Here is a 19,175-nt window from a genome sequence, read left to right on the forward strand (position 1 = left end):
CATACCTGTATCAAGTAAAATATAATTGCACTGATTCATGAGCTTTCAGACAGCCCAAGGTTGTTTGAATATTAGCTGTAAATGTATCTTATGGAATGTATTTACCAGTGTGGTTTGGAACATCAGCCATTCTATAGTCGATATAAAATATACAATCTTGTATTACAGATATTGGTTTTGTTAAACGAATGTTCCTAACTTTCGAAAAACATATAGGTACAAGTTCCACAACTAAGCGTAGCACTTCATCTGGAAATAAAGAATCAAGTTCTTCTAGGGAGAGAATACGTGACCGTTCCCGTTTGAGCCAGAGCAAAAAGCTACCTTTGGCTGGACAAGGGACCAATGATATGGTACTGGCAAAACGTTCTCGTAGTCGTACCAATCCAGAATCGGATATTCGAATGAGCAAGTCCAAATCAGACAATCAGATCAGTGACAAAGCTGCTTTGGAAGCAAAGGTGAATGATCTTCTGACATTAGCAAAAACTAAAGATGTGGAAATCTTGCATCTGAGGAATGAACTAAGGGATATGCGTGCTCAACTGGGACTTAATGAAGATCAACTTGAAGGCGATGAAAAATCTGAAGAAAAGGAGGCCATTGTTGTCCATCAGCCCACTGATGTAGAGTCCACATTGCTACAGTTACAGGAGCAAAACACTGCCATCCGAGAAGAGCTCAACCAGTTGAAAAATGAGAATCGAATGCTAAAAGACAGGTTAAATGCATTAGGCTTTTCTTTGGAACAAAGGCTGGACAACTCTGAAAAGCTCTTTGGCTATCAGTCTTTGAGTCCAGAGATTACAGCTGGCAACCACAGTGACGGTGGTGGTACTCTGACATCTTCAGTGGAAGGTTCTGCCCCGGGATCAATGGAAGATCTGTTAAGTCAAGATGAAAATACTTTGATGGACAATCAACACAGTAATTCAATGGATAATTTAGACAGTGAGTGCAGTGAAGTTTATCAGCCACTGACATCAAGTGATGATGCCTTAGATGCTCCATCATCTTCAGAGTCTGAAGGTGTACCAAGTATAGAAAGATCTAGGAAAGGAAGTAGTGGCAATGCCAGTGAAGTGTCCGTAGCTTGTCTGACAGAACGGATACATCAGATGGAAGAGAACCAACACAGTACAGCAGAAGAACTCCAGGCAACGCTTCAAGAGCTTGCAGATTTACAACAAATAACACAAGAGCTGAACAGCGAGAATGAAAGACTTGGAGAGGAGAAAGTAATCCTTATGGAATCTTTGTGCCAGCAAAGTGACAAATTAGAACACTTCAGCCGGCAGATTGAGTATTTCCGGTCCCTTTTAGATGAACACCATATCTCATATGTAATTGATGAAGATATGAAAAGTGGTCGCTATATGGAGTTAGAGCAACGTTATATGGACCTTGCAGAGAATGCTCGGTTTGAGCGAGAGCAGCTGTTGGGTGTTCAGCAGCACTTGAGCAACACTTTGAAGATGGCAGAACAAGACAACAAGGAGGCCCAAGAAATGATTGGGGCATTAAAAGAACGAAATCACCACATGGAACGGATTATTGAATCAGAGCAGAAGAGCAAGACAGCAATAGCATCTACCTTAGAAGAATACAAAGCCACAGTAGCCAGTGACCAAATTGAGATGAACAGGCTGAAAGCTCAGTTAGAGCATGAAAAGCAGAAAGTGGCTGAGTTGTATTCTATACACAACTCTGGAGATAAATCAGATATACAAGACTTGCTGGAGAGTGTCAGACTGGATAAAGAAAAAGCAGAGACATTGGCCAGTAGTCTGCAAGAAGAGCTGGCGCACACTCGCAATGATGCCAATCGATTGCAGGATGCCATTGCTAAGGTACTGTTTAAAACAAGCTGTTGTATTTTCACATCATGTGATATACCATGGCTCTTGCTATTGATCATTGCAGGTCTTCTAGAAGTAAAGGATTAATTCTGAGGTTTATCAAATTGTGGTAACGTTAGGATTGACTGCTTTCTTGTCCTTTGTTACGAAAATGGTATAGTTTTTTTTAAACTACGTAAATATATTCAGCTGCAGGGTAAGTGTTGTTTTTTTTATTTTTAAAAATACCCTTATTGAAATTCAGCAAATGATGCTGAGGGCTGAACTTATACAGTATTTTAAATACTGTTCACATTTTGTGCTTAAATTTTGTACCTTCTGTAAGAGTTTCAGGGAGTTAGTGCCAAACTGGTGGAAGAGGGGTGTCATGGAGGAAGGACCTGGAATCAAAGTGTGGTGAGGTAATAATCCAGCTGTTGATGACTTGTAGGACCTTTTACAGATGTAGAAGGAATATTTTCAAGTTTCAGCTTATTCAGGTTGGCTCAATTAACTTACAATAAACTAATGATTAAGTGGGAAAAGTATCATCTTTTTTCAATCAAGAAATTACAATTTATGAGGGAGATAGTGACAGCAGTTAATTTACCAAATAGAAATTTTAGTTTTAAATGAAAAAATTCTCTTTAAGCTTTTTAAAAATAATTATTAAATTTGGAGAATCTGTATAATTTTCAGTAGTGATTCTTCCAGGAAGAGCTTGTATATTAATTGGGTTTTGGATTGGAATGTGTATTTCTAGTTCTAGAACAGCTATTTTAACTTAAATAAAACTAATTTATCTAGTAAATGTCTAGTAAAAATGCTTACCATCATTTAATATCATAGGAAAATAAGAATCTGGTTAAATGTATTTTAATAGACTTTTAAATGCATATTTAAAGTTATCTTCCTGATGAGAAGATTTATGCCAAATTTAATGTCTGAGCTGTACGTTAGTTGCAAAACAACATATTTGGTCAATGGCCAGTTATACTTTTTTTCAGATTAAGGTTGATTCTAATTTTAATAATTAATGTTGGGTAGTGTTATTGATGTTATAAATTAATTGAAACGGATGACTTAAAGCAGGGCATTTTGTTGATTAAAATTGGTGCCTGACTGTGGTGACCCACCCTAAGCCATGACCTAATTTCTCTTGTTTTTCTGACACCCTATTTTTGCTGTTGGGCATGGGGGTTAATGTTACTGTGCCTCTGATCTCAGCTTGTTATTTAAGTTGCAGTTTCATGTGGCAGGATAAAACAGTCTCACTGCTCCCAAAAGGGAGAAGTCTGCTACCTCTTCCTTTCCTTGTTTTTATTGAGGCGGTTCAATAGCTTGTAAGGCTCCTCTGGGAACTACTTCAGCTCACTAACACATCACACACAAATATGAAGCTTTCTACTTTGTTAAGGAAATGAATCATCTCTCAGATCCAGCAAGTACTAAAATTGATGCATGGGAGAGAGCAGATATTTTTGGCAAGGGAAAGAAAGGGTAAAGAGTTCTTCCATTTTGCATGGCAGCTAGATGTTAAATTCGATCAGCTGCTCATGAAACCACAGCCTTGGTACTATGGTGGTATTGCTTTGCCTGAATGTAGTATACTGCTATTACAGAGTAGCTGGGGAAGGCTCATATAGTCAACTTGGGAATAAAAACGTTTTACTCTGGCTCAGGAAAACAGTTGCGCTATAGCAATACATTTTTAAAGGCTTATATTTAACTACTTGTCCCATACTTTTTTATGGTTGTGAAAATATAATTTAGGTATGGAGGTTATGAAACTAAAGGTCGTGTTTTAAAATGCAATCAATTTAGTTATGGTGTTATGATATGGCATTTCTTTTTCAGGTTGAAGATGAATACAGAGTGTTCCAAGAAGAAGCCAAGAAACAAATTGAGGACCTCAACGTGACTCTAGAAAAACTTCGGACAGAGCTGGACGAAAAAGAGACCGAGAGAAGTGACATGAAAGAAACTATCTTTGAGCTGGAGGATGAAGTAGAGCAGCATCGTGCTGTGAAACTTCATGACAATCTCATCATATCTGATTTGGAGAGTAAGTGTTATGAGTTTCTCTTGTGAAGGGAGATGATACTTTAAAATAGCTAAAATAGAATGCTGAAATAGTGAAAATATTTTCACTTGTCTTTCATATATCTGAATTCTAGTTAAGCCGGCTTTGCAGAACCCTTATACTATAGAAAGAAAAGTGAGCTTGGCTTTGCCTTTCCAGTTCCAGTTGGTGTGGGAACAAAAACCTGTGAATTGAGAATAAATATGAAATCTTATAATGCTGTTTTCAAGTTGTTTTTCAAAGTAGAAGAACATGTAATTACAGACTTAATAATAGTGCATTCCTTGTGCATTTTGAAGACTGGATGATTGATGTAATTTTTTAAGATTGATCTCTTTTCCAAGTGCCAAAATATCAGAAGTTACTAGGTAGCTTGAGAATCTGTATAACTGATGATTTCTTCCACCTGAAGAAAGGTGGTTTTGATGGAAAAATGGGTGGATGGAGGCCCTAAAACCTACAGGTGTCATAGTTGGCGTGACAATATGGATGTATTATGTATTTCTTTCTGTGTAGATTTGCTCATGTTATGATACCGACCTGGGAACCTAAGAATGAATTTAACAAATTTCAAGAAAGTTAGAATACAACTTTATCTGTTGACTGTTGCCACTGTACAAGAAATGGTTGGGGTTTATAATGAAATTTTTGTTTTCCGTATATTTGCCTAGTTCTCTGTGCTTTAGTTCCCTCTCTGATCTCTGAGACCTGCTCAGGTGTTCCTACCTGAGCTTGGGCTAATGTACCCTGTGGAGCTGTTTTGGCACAGTATTTTTTATAGAGTTCAAATACCTGCTTTTATTCCATGGTATACAAAGACTACACAAGATAGTTAAAGCCAAAGTATTATTAGTTTTAACAGCGAGGGCAATGTTCATAGTAAAGATTTTTAAATTGGTCTGTTATCAGGAAAAGGTAATATCTTAGGCAAGCTATTAATATAACTTAAGCCCAATGTCTTCAGACATGTGTCTGTCAGCTTATTTTTCCTAAGCAGCACTTCCTTATCTTAAAAGAGAAACAGTGGCTGCCTTTCTAAAATAGGTCTAGGCTTTTACTCTTCCCCCCCCCCCCCTTTCTGTACCAAACCAAAGAAAGACATCTGCTTAGGAGCAGGAGTTCAGGTGTGTGGTCAGGGGCTCTAATGGTGTTCCTGATGGTGTTCCTTAGCAAGTACTTAAAGCTTTGAGCACTTTTCCATTTGTATTTTTTTTGTCTATTAGCTTAACTACATTCATACAGAAAACAGCACCACAGTCAAGTAAGTGCTTAGATATTCAGTAACTAGGTATTAATAATACCTAATTACAGGGCAACTCCAATTTTTAGACACATCTGCTTTAAGGGTAGGGCGAATAGTTTTGACAAATGTCTTGCAAGAATGTTTCTTCAGTCTTACAAAATAGCTATGTCTGATATTTCAGACTCATAAAAAATTCAGTTGGGCAAACCTCTGCCTGGGCTGGAATTTTCAAGAAAAATTGTGGCAGTCTTTGCTACTGAAGAAATAGTTTGGAAAATTCAGCTCTGCTTGCTGATGGTTTGATATGATTGTTTCAGGAGGAACTGAGCGTTTTAGGTATAGGCCAGAAGGAGAGTAGCATCTAGTGGTCATAAGAAAGAATGGCAGCCAAAGAGTAGTATAATCCAAACTTGTAAAAATAATTTTTTCTGAATGACTGCTTTAAAACACTCAGTTCGTTATGTATTCATAACTCAAGCTCATGCGGAGTTTCCTGGTGGTAGCCTTTTCAGTAGTGACACAAAGAACAGCTTCTTGAAAAAATCTGGAACTTGGAGGTAGTACGTACAGACTGTCCAGTTCTTTGTGTCTTTTGTGTCTTGTATTAAAGTGACAAACAAGTGTATCTTAGTAGTAAGTTCTCTTAAGCTCATCAGACTTAGATAGTCATTTCTGGTCATCAGTCAAACATATGATGTCCAAGCTTTTAAATATGGAGAATTTAATTGCAGGTTTATGTATTATAAAATGTTACTTAGAAGAGTGGTGGTTTTTTCAGCTGAAATAACCAGCTGAAAAGAGCAATAAAAGCTTTTCTTTAGTGACCTGTTCCTTTAGATTTTAAAATACGAGGAAATCTAACTTATCCCTTGGGGAGAGAATTTGCCTAATGGCAAAGTTACTGAGTGAGTGAAGGTGATGGTAACACTACTGATAAATGATGGAAAATTATCAGCTAAAGAATTCACCGAAACCAGACTTTACAATTAGAAGAAAGATGCTTCATAGATGAATGGGCGAGCGGTCACATAATTTCACGGGCAGTTGACATTAATTAGTGATGTGGTACCATGAAATGCTATGGCACTGGAAGTTTGGGCGCGCATCCTTGCGGGTTTTCCAAACCATAGGAAGATGCACATCAGAACGTATAATGAAACATATCGTTCACAGCGATATAAATACTGAATTACCACATTTTAGCTGTTAATATTTATGTGCCTGCAAAAAATGTGATCTGTTTGGTGTGGACAGTAGCATATGGATTGTATTATGGATTGAGGATCTCAGCGTGACTCTAGAAAAACCCAGTAAGTTTGTGCTGTGGGTGCAGGGGTGCCGGGACCTGTGCTCGGTGGCAGCCGTACCCCTTATCCACGGCGCAGGGAAAGGAGCTGCATGCGACACGGTTTCTGAAAACAAGTGCAACGGTGGCAGCTTTATTCTTTTAATCTCTTCCTAAAACTCGAAAAGGATGGCTTTTAAGCGTAGTGTCTCATACCTAAGAAAGCCGAGAAATACTCGAACAACCTTTGCGTGGCCGGGGGCGCCGGGCGGCGCCGGGCGGGGACGATGGGGCCGGCAGCAGGTGGCGCCTCTGCCCTGCCTGCGCTCCGGGCTCGCGGAAATCCTGCGCGCTCGGGGAGCCCGGCGGCCCTGTCGTCCCCTTTAACGTTAGGGGAAAAACGAATCTGTTCTCCCAAGCAGTTAAATGAATTGTGGGGAGGAGATTTTTCCAGAGAACCTTGTCTTCTGGCTTACAGAGAATAGGTGGTTGTAAGTTAACTTACCAGTTGTCAGACGTTTCTTCTCAAGTCTGAACGTTATTTGCGTGTTCATTTAGCACAAGGTACCTATGCTGAACGTGGCGGTTATCTTACTCTTTATTAAAGCTGTATTGTTTGATAATACTTATGTCCACTTTTTTGGACAGCTAAGTAAAAAGGTTGATGCATTTAATGTTCAGTGAATAAATATCTCATTTATAGACATTAGTTTTTAATTCTGCTATATCTCATAATTGTAATGGCCATGACATTTATGAGACTAAATTCTTACATACTGTATGTAGGCCTTTTCTATGATAAAGTTAGAAAAGTTAGTTGAGTGTTAGTTTTCTAATTGTTAGTAAAACTTAACAATTTTTTTTCTTTTAATATAAGGCCTTTCTGCTGATGTTGGACACTTGAAACATTCAGCTGTCCTGCTATATAGACCAACTGTCTGACAGCGATAAGCTCAAAAGCAAAATTGATAAGGAAACTGCCTGTGCCTTGGGATATTTGACCAGTGCTGCTTCCTATACAAGGAAGCTGTTATGCGGGCACAGCTCTATTTATGTAGATGTGCTTATCCTGGGATAGCGTTTCCTGTACTAAATGTGGAAATGCTACCCTAGAACAAGGCAAACCAATATAACTGGTACAAAACCTGAAAATGCCTAATATGGGTTTCCCTGTGTTAGGATTAACTGCTGCAGTGTTGTTTATTGGGGATTGTAATGTCTTGTGTTATGAAATGACCGTGGGAGTCTGAATAATGTAATGTTTTTTAAACAAATAATGTATTGAAATTAAAGAATTGCATGTTACTGATTTTTATTTTGTAGTGACAGATTCTATCTGCTAATTCGAATTAGAAGATGTTACAGATACAGAATTGCCTGGAAGCCGTATGAAATTCAGATGATACCCTATTAAAATGTCCCCCGTCCCCCCCCCCGCAATCCAAGTTTGTAGTCTGTATTTCCCATAACTTATTTTGTGACCTTTTAAAAAGCAAGGAGTTGTCAAGCTGTGATTTCAATTAATATTGTTTTGTAAGATATAGACATAATTGAATCCTGCAGTAAAACAGAAGCAGCTCGCTGGTTTGTGTACTTGCCAGCTTTGATCATCTTATTCATTCATCCATCCGAACGGCTCCCTTGTTCTTCAGGTGCCCCTGAACAATAGTCACCTTCCCTCCTCTCTTCACCTTTTTTCTTGTCTGACATCCTTAAAAACAGGAGACTGGATAACTTTCCCACCATACTGAAAATTGGGGCATGCAGCAGCATATAGAAATGGGTTGGTGGGTGTTAAGAGGGAGTGTGAGGAGGAGGAAGGAAGGATACTACAATGCAGGCGTATAGAGAGCTGCCGCCTGTGTACGTGTTTTATCTGCTTGAATTTTCAGGCTGTAATTGACAGACACAATGTGAGGAACGGAGTTCAGACTGTAAGAGATGAAATCACTGATTGTAGTTTTAATTTTAGGTTTCAAATTCTTTCAGTTGCTTCTTGGTAGTTCTGTTTGTTTTTCTTTTTTTTTTTTTTTTTTTTTTTAACTCTCCTCTATGGATTGGGGGTGGAGGGAAGACCGTTTCAAAAACGGCTGTAAAATGCTCTCTATTGTTTATAGAAACTGCAGAATATTCAGACCATTGTGTTTTACTTCAAAGCATAAATATACTAAAACTTAATGGTGCGTTTCATATCTCACAAAAGCGCAAAACAATGGCATTACACAAGCTTTAACTCTGGACGCATTTCGAGTTTCTGGTTTGTGGTTATTTTTAGATGAACCATAGCTTGCTTGGACTAGTAAAAGAAATTTGTATTTTTAAAAGCAACATTTTCTTTTAACTGTTTTTAAAAGAGAAAATGGTCATCCACTACAGTTTGTTTCCAGCTGCTACTGGAAGCTCTTTTGGGCATGCTGAGTTGCTGTCAGTGTTGAAAGTTTTCTGTTTTGCAGTGGAGGTTTTTAGCATGCGTTTAAAGAAAAAAAGGGTGATGGGGGTGAAGGACTTCTATACCTTTGACCTAAAGCCGGCATGCCCGTGCACTTTGCTCAACCAAGCTGTGTGTGCTGAGACAAGCTAAGAAGTGGAAGGCTTTGCTTGAGTTTCGTGGTAGCACGTGGTTGGAGCGGCCCACACTGCCAGGCTTATCTTCAAGGCTTAAAGATCAGTTGGATGTGTCTCATAAAACGTGCAGTCTTGTAAGAGGGAGATAAAAATAGAAGCATCTGTCTGGCTGTAGTGTTTCAACTTTTCCAAGCCTGAAAGGTTATCGTGTTTTTAGGCCAGCTGAGACTTATATCATTCTTGTAAAGAAACTAGCTGTGGCATTAAAAGCCTCTGTACTTGGACTGTTGAGGCAAAACTCAAGAATTTCTTCAGATGAAGAAGCTGAAAGGAATTCCGCACTTAAAAAATGGAAACATTCAAACACTTATGAGCATAATAGAGGCGGCTGAATGTACACATCAGCACGTATCGGTTTAAATCTGTTTGTGGTCTTTGCATCTGACTTAAACATTCCGAAATGCTTCGTGTTTTCCATGTAACCTACCATAGCCTCATTTATATTGTTAAGAAAAGCCCTTTGACAAAAGACGAAGGATATTGAAGTTATCGGCTTACTTGCAGAGACAAAGGTATAGGCAGAGCAAGGACTCTGAATGAATCCTGGTTTGATGGTTTTCCTGAGACCTGATATCCAAATAAAAGCTCTGGAAAGTTTTTCCTGTTACAAAATGAGGCCCCTAAAACTTTACCTTATCAATCTGTTTATGCTAGTGTATGTATGTATCTTTTAACTATTCAAACATTTATTATACAATTTCATAAATTTTTGCTAAGGTTTTGTATTTTTAACAGCCTAAATATATTAGGTACCTGCAATCTTCTTGTGATAAAAGCATTGCTAATATAAACTTTTTTTCCCCAACAATTCTTAAAATAATGAATCTGAACTGAAAAACGTAATTACTCACAATTGGCCATACCTGTGAGCAGGTACATAGTTTTTACTGTTTTGACACAGCTACACAATGCTATAGAAATAAAACGTCCCTAGGATCCCAGGATCAGCGAGGTGATACACCAATTAGAAATTTATTCTATATTCTTCCTCAATTGCTCAGTTCTGAATGGAGCAATCAATCACGCTGTCCTTGTGCGGTGAATAAAGTAACGACTAATGATCGCGGTAGCCAGCCTGTGAGACGCCAGGTCAGGAGCCGGGAGTGATCAAGCCGCATACCCTTTTGTAGAGCTGCTGACAGATTTAGGGGACCCTCTCTCTTTCATGACATGATCTTATTGACTGTTTGTCCCTTTGCTTTAAGTATAGCATATTTCAACTTGAAACAGTGGTCTGATACACGGGCATGTAAGATTCTTGAGCACAAGTTGGATTTTATCCCTGGTGAAGGCATAGCTGTGAGTGCTTTGCCAGCAGCTTTGTGACGAAGACCTGTGAATTTAAAGGTTTAACATAGCTCCAACTTATATTTGAAGAGAAAAACCCTCCAAACACCCATATTTTTAGGATTCTTCCATGTTACTTTACTTGTGTACACTATTTTTATTTGCTTTTTGTTGTTTCTTTGTCATGCTAATATTGTGAAGGGTTGAGAAGAGACTGGGGTTTGTATCAGAATTGAGTTAGCTTATGCCAATTTTCCCCCCTTCATATAGAAGTATGTATGTATTGACATTTTTTGTTAGGTAACTTCTGATCATTTTGTTTTTCCCCAGATGGCTTTGGGTTATTTAAAAAAAAAAAAAAAAAAGTATTTTCTGAGTAAGTTTTTAAAAATGCTTACCAGCTTTTTCTGTTACTGTTTCTTAAGTAAATAGATGCCTGACTAAGATCTTGTATTGAATTTGACTTTCTTTCCAGATACTGTTAAAAAACTTCAGGACCAAAAGCATGACATGGAAAGAGAAATAAAGAATCTTCACAGGAGACTTCGGGTAGGTTAAAACCTGAAAACCCAAAGTATCAATACATAGTATGTTGGAATGTCTTAAGACCTTCACGTGAAATTGTGTAAAGGTAATATCATTAGCTGTAACAGCATTCAAATAATTACTCTGAGAGAACGGCATTATGTTGGAATATCTTTACAAACTACAGAGACTAAAGAATTAATTTTTGAAAGATTCTCTGTGTCCCAGAAATATGGCATTAGGCTTGGGAGAAATTGCTCATGTGTCTTCTGATGCATAGCTTCATACATATGTTTTTTCCCCCACTATAAACATTTTCTGAATTTCTAGAAATGAAGTTCAGGATCTTTGTTGAAGCCTAATTATTTCCAACAGAGCTTTTTCAATATAACTTGTAAGTTTAGGTTGTGCTTAATGCCAGAGATGAGTGCCTTTATCACTCCTGTAAATTATTTCCTGTAACAGTGTAGGAAAACTATGAATAATAGGGATAACTTTTTTTTTTTAAGCTTCAAAGTTGTCGCTGCTGCTTTCAATTTAAAGTTTTGTTTACTTGTAGGAGGAGTCAGCAGAATGGCGTCAGTTCCAAGCTGATCTACAGACTGCAGTGGTTATAGCAAATGATATAAAATCTGAGGCCCAGGAAGAGATAGGAGACCTAAAGCGTAGATTACATGAAGCTCAGGAGAAAAATGAGAAGCTCACTAAAGAGTTGGAGGAAATAAAGTCACGCAAGTATGCAAAAGACAACAGGGATTTCATCTCTTTTCTAGGGGGGTACAATTTTGGAAATTCAGTATTTTAACTGAATTATTGAGACCCTGGAAGTTCATAAATCCTCTCACTGAGAGGATCCATATTTCAACTAGCTGTTTTATGTAGGCTTTGAGGAGTGAACTGGAAAGGAATAGGTAAACTTGTATTTAAAATAAATGAATATAGAGATATAAAAAAATAGTATATATGTATTTATAGGTTTGTTTCTTTGTACTGTGTGCTATCTCTCGAAGTATATCCAGTTTGGCCCTTCTACAAGGCCAGGTTGAAGGGAAGGATTTTTCCCAGTTAACAGCTGGACATGATTTAGTTTTTCTCAGTATGAAAAACGAGCAGTGTTAGTTTTCCTGTACCATCACAAATACTATTTGCTGCCAGGGCTTTTGGTGTGGTTAAAAATACAGTTGCTTTTCTTTGCATTGAAAGAAACCTTCTCTGATTCTGCATATGTCTTATACTGTTTTATTTCCACTGGTAACTTTTTTTTCTGGCAATAATTAGACATGCCTTGTATATAAATTAACTTTTTAACAAAACCACTTCAAATTATAATGTATTGTAACTAGAGCTAGGTGACAGTGTTATGTAGAAAGTGAGTCATGCATCTTTCAGAAATATTAAAGTCTTCAATCCATAGATTACGGACATCTTGGACATCAGCATTTGAATCCCAACTGCTTTGTCTCTAGGGACTGAGTAGATGTTTAGCTTCCAACAATTACAGCAATGATATTTGTGATGTGTATGTTAAACAATCCCGTGTGTCGCATAGATGGCCATTTTATAGGATAGGTTACACTTAACCGAGAGACCAGTTGGATATGAGATTATGCAGGCTACATAATTTGGAAAAAACCTAATGGTAGAGAGAGAGGAGATAGGAAGAGCAGCCTGGTTACACAGGAAATAGAAAATGAGCTGGCTGGGTGGGTGGCGGGGGGTAAGGCATACTAGCTGAAGTGAGGTCACCAAACTGAGTAGTATGAACAGCTATTAGTAATACATTTTAGCCAGAATTGTAATTGTTTAGTAACTGCTTGAAAATGAACCTTTAAGATTACAGTTGCACTTTTAAAGGTAGAATCAGCTTGCTGATTTCAAACAGTGTATTTGTTATTTCTCAATACACAAGCATCTTTGACATTTGGTTCACTGTAGGTGAAGCACTAAAAGGCAACTGAAATAAATTCCTTAGAAGTAGTATAGCTACTGTACTGGGGGAAAGTATACTATAGTGCCTGAAGCAAAAATAAGGCAACAGTTAATTAGTTTAGACTGTAGAAAATAGGTTTTCCCAACAATTCTTGTCTTGTGAGTGACACTAAATACAATAACCACCATAAATATTCTGTTCTAAAATTCCAAATTTTTTTGCTTGGAAACAATGGTTTAGACTCTACCTAAAGAGGTATGTCAAAAATATATTCTTAGCTGCATAATATTGTTTTCTATTTATGCAGGCAGGGAAGAAAAATCTTTTTTCTGAGTTGATTGTTTTCAAATGAAATGGTGATGTCCTTCCTCCTCAAATTTTCCAAACAATAGCATACATGCATACGTGTGTGCGTGTATATATTTGAGGGATGGGCAGAAATTAAGCTTTAAATTGAGTATTGATCTGACAGACTTTTCACCTGGTGTGTAAGGTCTCTTGCTGATAAACAGTAAGAGTTTACAGTGATAATTCAGGCTGATAATCTATTGCTAAATTACAATGGAAGGAAAACTAGGTTAATTTAATGAATCGATGAGACCATTGATTTTCAGGTTGGCTTCAGATTTGTGCTCAGGTTTTAACACGTTCCATGTTAAAGTGTCTCTCAAATGATTTAAATGGGCTGCATATTTTTTTCAGGCAGGAAGAAGAACGTGGTCGAGTGTACAATTACATGAATGCTGTAGAAAGAGATCTGGCAGCCCTGAGACAGGGAATGGGGCTGAGTCGCAGATCATCTACTTCCTCAGAGCCAACTCCTACTGTAAAAACACTCATCAAGTCGTTTGACAGTGCCTCCCAAGGTAATTATTTTTAACCAGTGAAGTAGCTGTACAGAGTTAGGGATTTGCATATGTTGACATGTATACTTCTGGTGGCTTATCTAGTTCAAAGGTAAGTTGCTTTATTGCACTGTTGTGATCTAAGTGATGGCTGAAACAAACCAACCTAAACTAGATTGCACAACAGGTCATTCACTATGGTAAAGTGCAAACATCCTTTTTTATCTTCTTTTTTTTTTCCCCCCCTTCACTGTCACATTGCCAATGATTCATATGCTAGACAGCGATTCAATGCTCCCATATATTAGAAATACATAGACGCAAATTATGTGTATAATTGTACCTGGAAGCACAGCTGACTTCAGTCTTCCCATTAAGATGCTGAACTTCATGTGCCAAATTAAGCATTCTAGAAGCCATGTAATAGCTAGAGCCAAGTTTGCTTCTTTTAATAACTTGCATTCTCAAGAATGCAGTGCTAGTGAAAGTTAAATGAGGTCCAACCAGTGTCGCCTATTAAAAGAAATAAGGAATATTTTCTAAAACGAAAAAGATCTTACTGTTGAGACAATGGACTTTACTATAACTCTCTGTTTGTGAAAACAGGTGCTGTTGTTAAAGGGGAGCTGGATGAGGAATCCAAGTAATTATGCTGAAACAGGAAACACTTAGGTTTTAGTTTTGACTGTATGCAATGGCTTGTATGAATTGAGTTATTTCCCTCCCCAAGCCTTTTGGCTTTGAAATTTATTTACAGTAATGTCGTCATAAGTCTGTGGGGGGGGGTGGACAAGGAAATATACAGTACCCGTACTGTGCATCGCACATCATTTTTTAACTGCTTATAACCTGAACATTTGTTCCCAGTGTTAATTTGGAAGGGTTTTTAATCTGTCCTTGGATAAAGGAGCTCCCTTGCCAAAGTCAGTTTGGTAAAATGACAAACCCACTCCGCCTTTTTTTTTCTACCTTTACTGCAAGCTGATATCAGTCTCCTTCCGCAGCATTCATGTCTAATCATGCTATTAAGTAATCAGATGGCTGACTGAACAACTCCATACTTCCTTGGCTGCTATCATATGTTTTTTAAAATATGGTATTTTTTTAATCCCAAAATTTTAGGGACTGTCTTATACAACAGTAGGCCTGTAGTGCCTATATAACAGTAACAGTAGTCCATAAGTGCCTATGGACTTTGGAAAAAAGAAAGGAGCAACTGGTGATATGGGATATCCTTCTCATCTTACTTGTGGACCCAGTAGCCTGCTACCATGTCTTTATTTGTTTGGAGATCAGAGAACCAATAATGTCATTATTTACATGTTTCAAGATAATCGTATTCTGCACCTTAGCCCTGTCCACCCCCCTGTAAACTTCAAAATGTTTTTACTGTGGGTGATATATATTCAAGACAGAAAATGAATGTAATTACATATGAGTGGAAGCATAGGCACACTTTTAAATGCTCAGACTCTGCAGTTGGTTACCAATTGAAACTTTGAAAGTTGTGTTCTGGGAAAACTAGTAATGTAAAATACAAGGAGGGAGTTTGCTGTATACAAACAAGTCTTCTGTTTCACTGCAAAGCAATGCAATGCTTGTGATGGCTTCCTTTTTATGTTTCTACTAGTTCCAAGTCCTGCTGCTGCCACAATTCCTCGCACTCCCCTGAGCCCAAGCCCCATGAAAACTCCCCCAGCTGCTGCTGTGTCCCCTATGCAGGTAGGTGTTTTGTGATTGCGCTTAAACCTTCTTTGTGAAGAAGAGCATGTGAAACTACAGGTGGTGTACAAACAAAACATACAAACGGTGGCTGGCTTTGTGGGAAATAACAATAAAATAGCCTCAAGTAAGTAGTTACTAAAATGTTCAGTCTAACAAAAGTGTGTTTTCCCAATGACACTTTAAAGAATATGACATTTGGACAGCTTTGTTAGAGAAATGTAAAAAATTCTTTATACAGATGCAGCCGGTGTCTCTTCCTTTCCAGTCCCCCTATCTCTGCTCCACATAAAGATATCTCCTTAAGCACTTATTTTCTTTTGCAGGATTATTGTTATTTAGGTATACGTTATTACATGTCCTGTTAGTGTAATGTCTGTTTAAGCATTGCAGCCAAGGAAAAGTTACCAAATATCTTAATATGCGCTTTCTTAGTCCTTCACTGAGAATCATAAATTGACATAATTTGGAAGTTCTTGATAACTATTCCCATCCTTACTATTCCTGTGCTACTGAGAAGTACAGGAAGAAAACTTTGTCTGCATTCCTTAGGTTTAGAATTGCTGTTTGTCAGTCCTTAGTCCTGTCCCTGGCACGGAAACGGCAGCAACACTCTGGGCCGTGGACTAAGATCTGTGAAGAATCTGTGAGCAATCTTCAGTATAAATGTATCCCATGTTGTGTGGGCTTTTGGTTTCAGTCCTGACTGGGGAGGGATGAAGTCACTGTAAACTGATTATCTTAATGCATTTTGTACTGACTTGAGAGAGTTTTAGCCAGTTGTTGATTGTACCGAGTATTTTGTCCTGTCTCCTCTGTAGCTTTGTCTCATTTGTTCATCTGCTACAGAAGCCCGGGTACACTAGGATTGCATCATCAGTACACTAATGCTCTGGTTTTTAGATTATTGCTGTTTATATTATCTCACTCCATGAAAGCTGGATTTGGGCAAAAGCCAACAAGTTTAAGGACAAAGTAGATGGGACCAGGTTCTATTTGTTTGCAAAGAAAAATCAAATAATGGATGTTTTCTTGCTTTATAAAGCCAGTATATACCAGTATACCAGTATATACCAGTAATTCTCTTATTACCTTCAAGATGTTGCTAATCAGAAGTGTCAACATCTGATTTTTACCATAAGTCAGCATAATGTTTCAATAACGAATTCTCTCCGTGTGCACTGAAGAATCTGTATCAGTATTGGTTTTTAGTGCTGTAGGAACAATACCTCAAACAGACTGAACATTCTGTTGCACTCAACTAGTACAGATTTATTCACTTGAGAATTAATTTCATAAAGTAAATACATGACTTAAAGGCAATATGGAAGAATTAAAGGTTTTTGTGAAACTGCTGCTATTTTCTGGGGTTCAGTCACTCGTGACAGCAGTTTGCTAAAGCAGTTAGATATGACTACCCTGACAGATGTTTTGTTTCTATTGATCTGTCTTTATATGTCTGTCTATTTCTGTGTTCTTGTAGGAAAAGGCACACTTAATCTCATGTTCTAAAGGGTTAGACTAGAGCTTTGGCAGAAAAAGGCTTTTCAGTGAAGCCTAAGGCTTATTTAATTTTATGTACTTAAAAATTAACCATGAACTTTTTCTCTTTTTTGGTAACCAAAGTAACATCTCACAGTATTGCAAGCCCACTCAAAAAGTTTCCAGGTCGTCTTTTAATGTTTTTTTTTTTTTTATCTGTCACAATTATTTGAATTTTGAATTATACTTCTGGCACAGATCCAAAACACTAATAGCTGGATGCTTATTAGTAGGAAATGCTGCCTGAAAAACAAAGGGGAGGGCATGTAAATGAAAACTGCTTCTGTTGTCTTTTTGAAGATAGGTGGTTTTCTTGTAACTATCCAGAAGGCAATTTTGTGACCTCCATTATATAAACTGCATTTAAAGAATATTTTCTGCTCAGGAGAGAAGGGATTCACATTTAAAAACAATTTCATCTTTTTTTCTTCATTTTCACACTACTACTGTGATTTCTACTATATGATTCTACTCAATCTTTGTATATATATATATTTTTTTTTTTCCCCATGCTTTTTGCACTCTTCGCAATAGTTCGCAAAAAGCAAGGTTTAAAAAGTCACCACATGAACTGATCTATAGTCTCCCACCTTATGGATGTCATCCCTGGTCTAAGACCTTGAGTAAAGGTGGAAGAGTTAATCTCTGTATGAGTGTTGCAGTGCTTATTAGCATTTAAGCGTAACTGAAATTAATGCTATCACAGAGGGAGTATTTGTTTAAGTGGGCACTTAGTAAGAAACTGGCACAATTTTGGCATTCTGATGAGATGGATTGGTTGCCAAAATGATTCTCAAGTAAAGAGGCTTGCTTCCAAGTACAGATGCTTCAGCATGTGCCCTCTCTGAATTATGCATATCGCTTCATTTCTTTTTTGGGCTGTGACATGCATTTCCTCAGTCTTAAGAATCCATACTTTTATTTTTTCATTAATATGTGTATACACAAGGAGATATATTTTTTGCAACTGAAAATATCAAGCAAAAAACCCCCCTTCTGGCATCAGGTTCAAGCCAGTATTGGAACATAGCAGTTATTTAACTTAGCTTACCAACATTGTAAAACAGTTTAGGAAAGGAGTTACAAAGAGAATGCTTTCTAGGATTTAAAACCAAACCTGCTTGGTCAGCCCAAAAGTCTAGCTAGTCCACTAGCTTGGTTCCACCACGAGTGGCCAAAAGCAGATGCTTGTAGAGGAATACAGGACAAGCATCCATATCTGCTACTTTCCCCAAATACTTTCTGTTTTGCGGCTGGAGAACTTTGTGAGGTAGAAGTGGTTTCAGACTCATTGCTCACCAGTCCAGCCTCCCTTTGAACGTATATAAACCTTAGGCTCCAAACAATTCAGTGTCAAAGACTTCCACGTCTTATCTACTTAATGTGTGAAGAACTATCTCCACCTGTTTGTTTTAAAATTGCCATCTGTAGTTGCACTGGTGTAAACATCTTATTGAAGTATTTGGTGCAAAGTGATCGGGAATAGATCCCCCGGTGGTGGATGAAGGTCACTTTTCCTTCCATAGCCAAGAACAGGCACAAGCATTAAGAGTCAGAAGCAAAATATTCGGAGCTTAAAGGTTTGGTTCATCCTGCCATAGTTCTGCCTCAAATTTGAAGTGTCAGGTGTTTCTTCTCCTTCTATTTTTTTGTCTCGCCTGTGTTGCAGTTTCTCCTCTGGAGCTCCAGTATTCCAGTATTTTGACGTTCAGCTGGTAACTTATATTACAAAAGAAACCATTCAGAAAAGAGTAATAAGCTAGCTGACAGAAACTTTGTCTTCAGAGTAGGAATGGCTGTGAGAAAGTAACAGATGATGGTCTTAGCATCTTTAATTTTATCTGTTACTGTAATTACATTATAAAGAGACTATTTTACCCTTCTTCAAGGTAGTCAGATTAGTCTCTATCCAAAGATAAAATTGGTCTGTTCTTCATAATTAAAAATAATGGTTTCTTCTCCAGTATTAATATTTTTAGATTTTTAGTTTTGTTTTAAGTTGTTCCAAATTGTGATTTTTATAATACACCTTTGCTGTAAAATACTATTCTACCATGTCTTTTGCCTTGCGAATAATTTAAGGGATATATGTAAAATTCAGATTTTTTTTTTCAAGGTAAAATGTGCATACACTCTTGAGGAACAGCTCTAAACATACAAACCATTTAATTTAAGTCTGAACTATTTTCATTATAAATCTCATCCAAAAGAACTCCTTAAGGTTTCTAGCACTTTCTTCTGCTAGACATC

The 19,175-nt window shown here is 37.6% G+C and overlaps 1 protein-coding gene across 1 annotated transcript in view; it reads left to right on the forward strand.

The window, feature by feature from the left end:
* The window catches only part of SPECC1L (sperm antigen with calponin homology and coiled-coil domains 1 like), a 70,301-nt gene that overhangs the window by 22,649 nt on the left and 28,477 nt on the right, over window positions 1–19,175 (forward strand). The window contains exons 4-9 of the mRNA XM_067307378.1: window positions 217–1,850; window positions 3,696–3,903; window positions 10,837–10,910; window positions 11,446–11,621; window positions 13,519–13,682; window positions 15,292–15,383. Coding sequence (XP_067163479.1) covers window positions 217–1,850; window positions 3,696–3,903; window positions 10,837–10,910; window positions 11,446–11,621; window positions 13,519–13,682; window positions 15,292–15,383 — 2,348 coding nt within the window. The remainder of the gene's footprint in view (window positions 1–216; window positions 1,851–3,695; window positions 3,904–10,836; window positions 10,911–11,445; window positions 11,622–13,518; window positions 13,683–15,291; window positions 15,384–19,175) is intronic.

This window comes from Apteryx mantelli, chromosome 17 (assembly GCF_036417845.1).
Source record: "Apteryx mantelli isolate bAptMan1 chromosome 17, bAptMan1.hap1, whole genome shotgun sequence".
NCBI lineage: Eukaryota > Metazoa > Chordata > Aves > Apterygiformes > Apterygidae > Apteryx > Apteryx mantelli.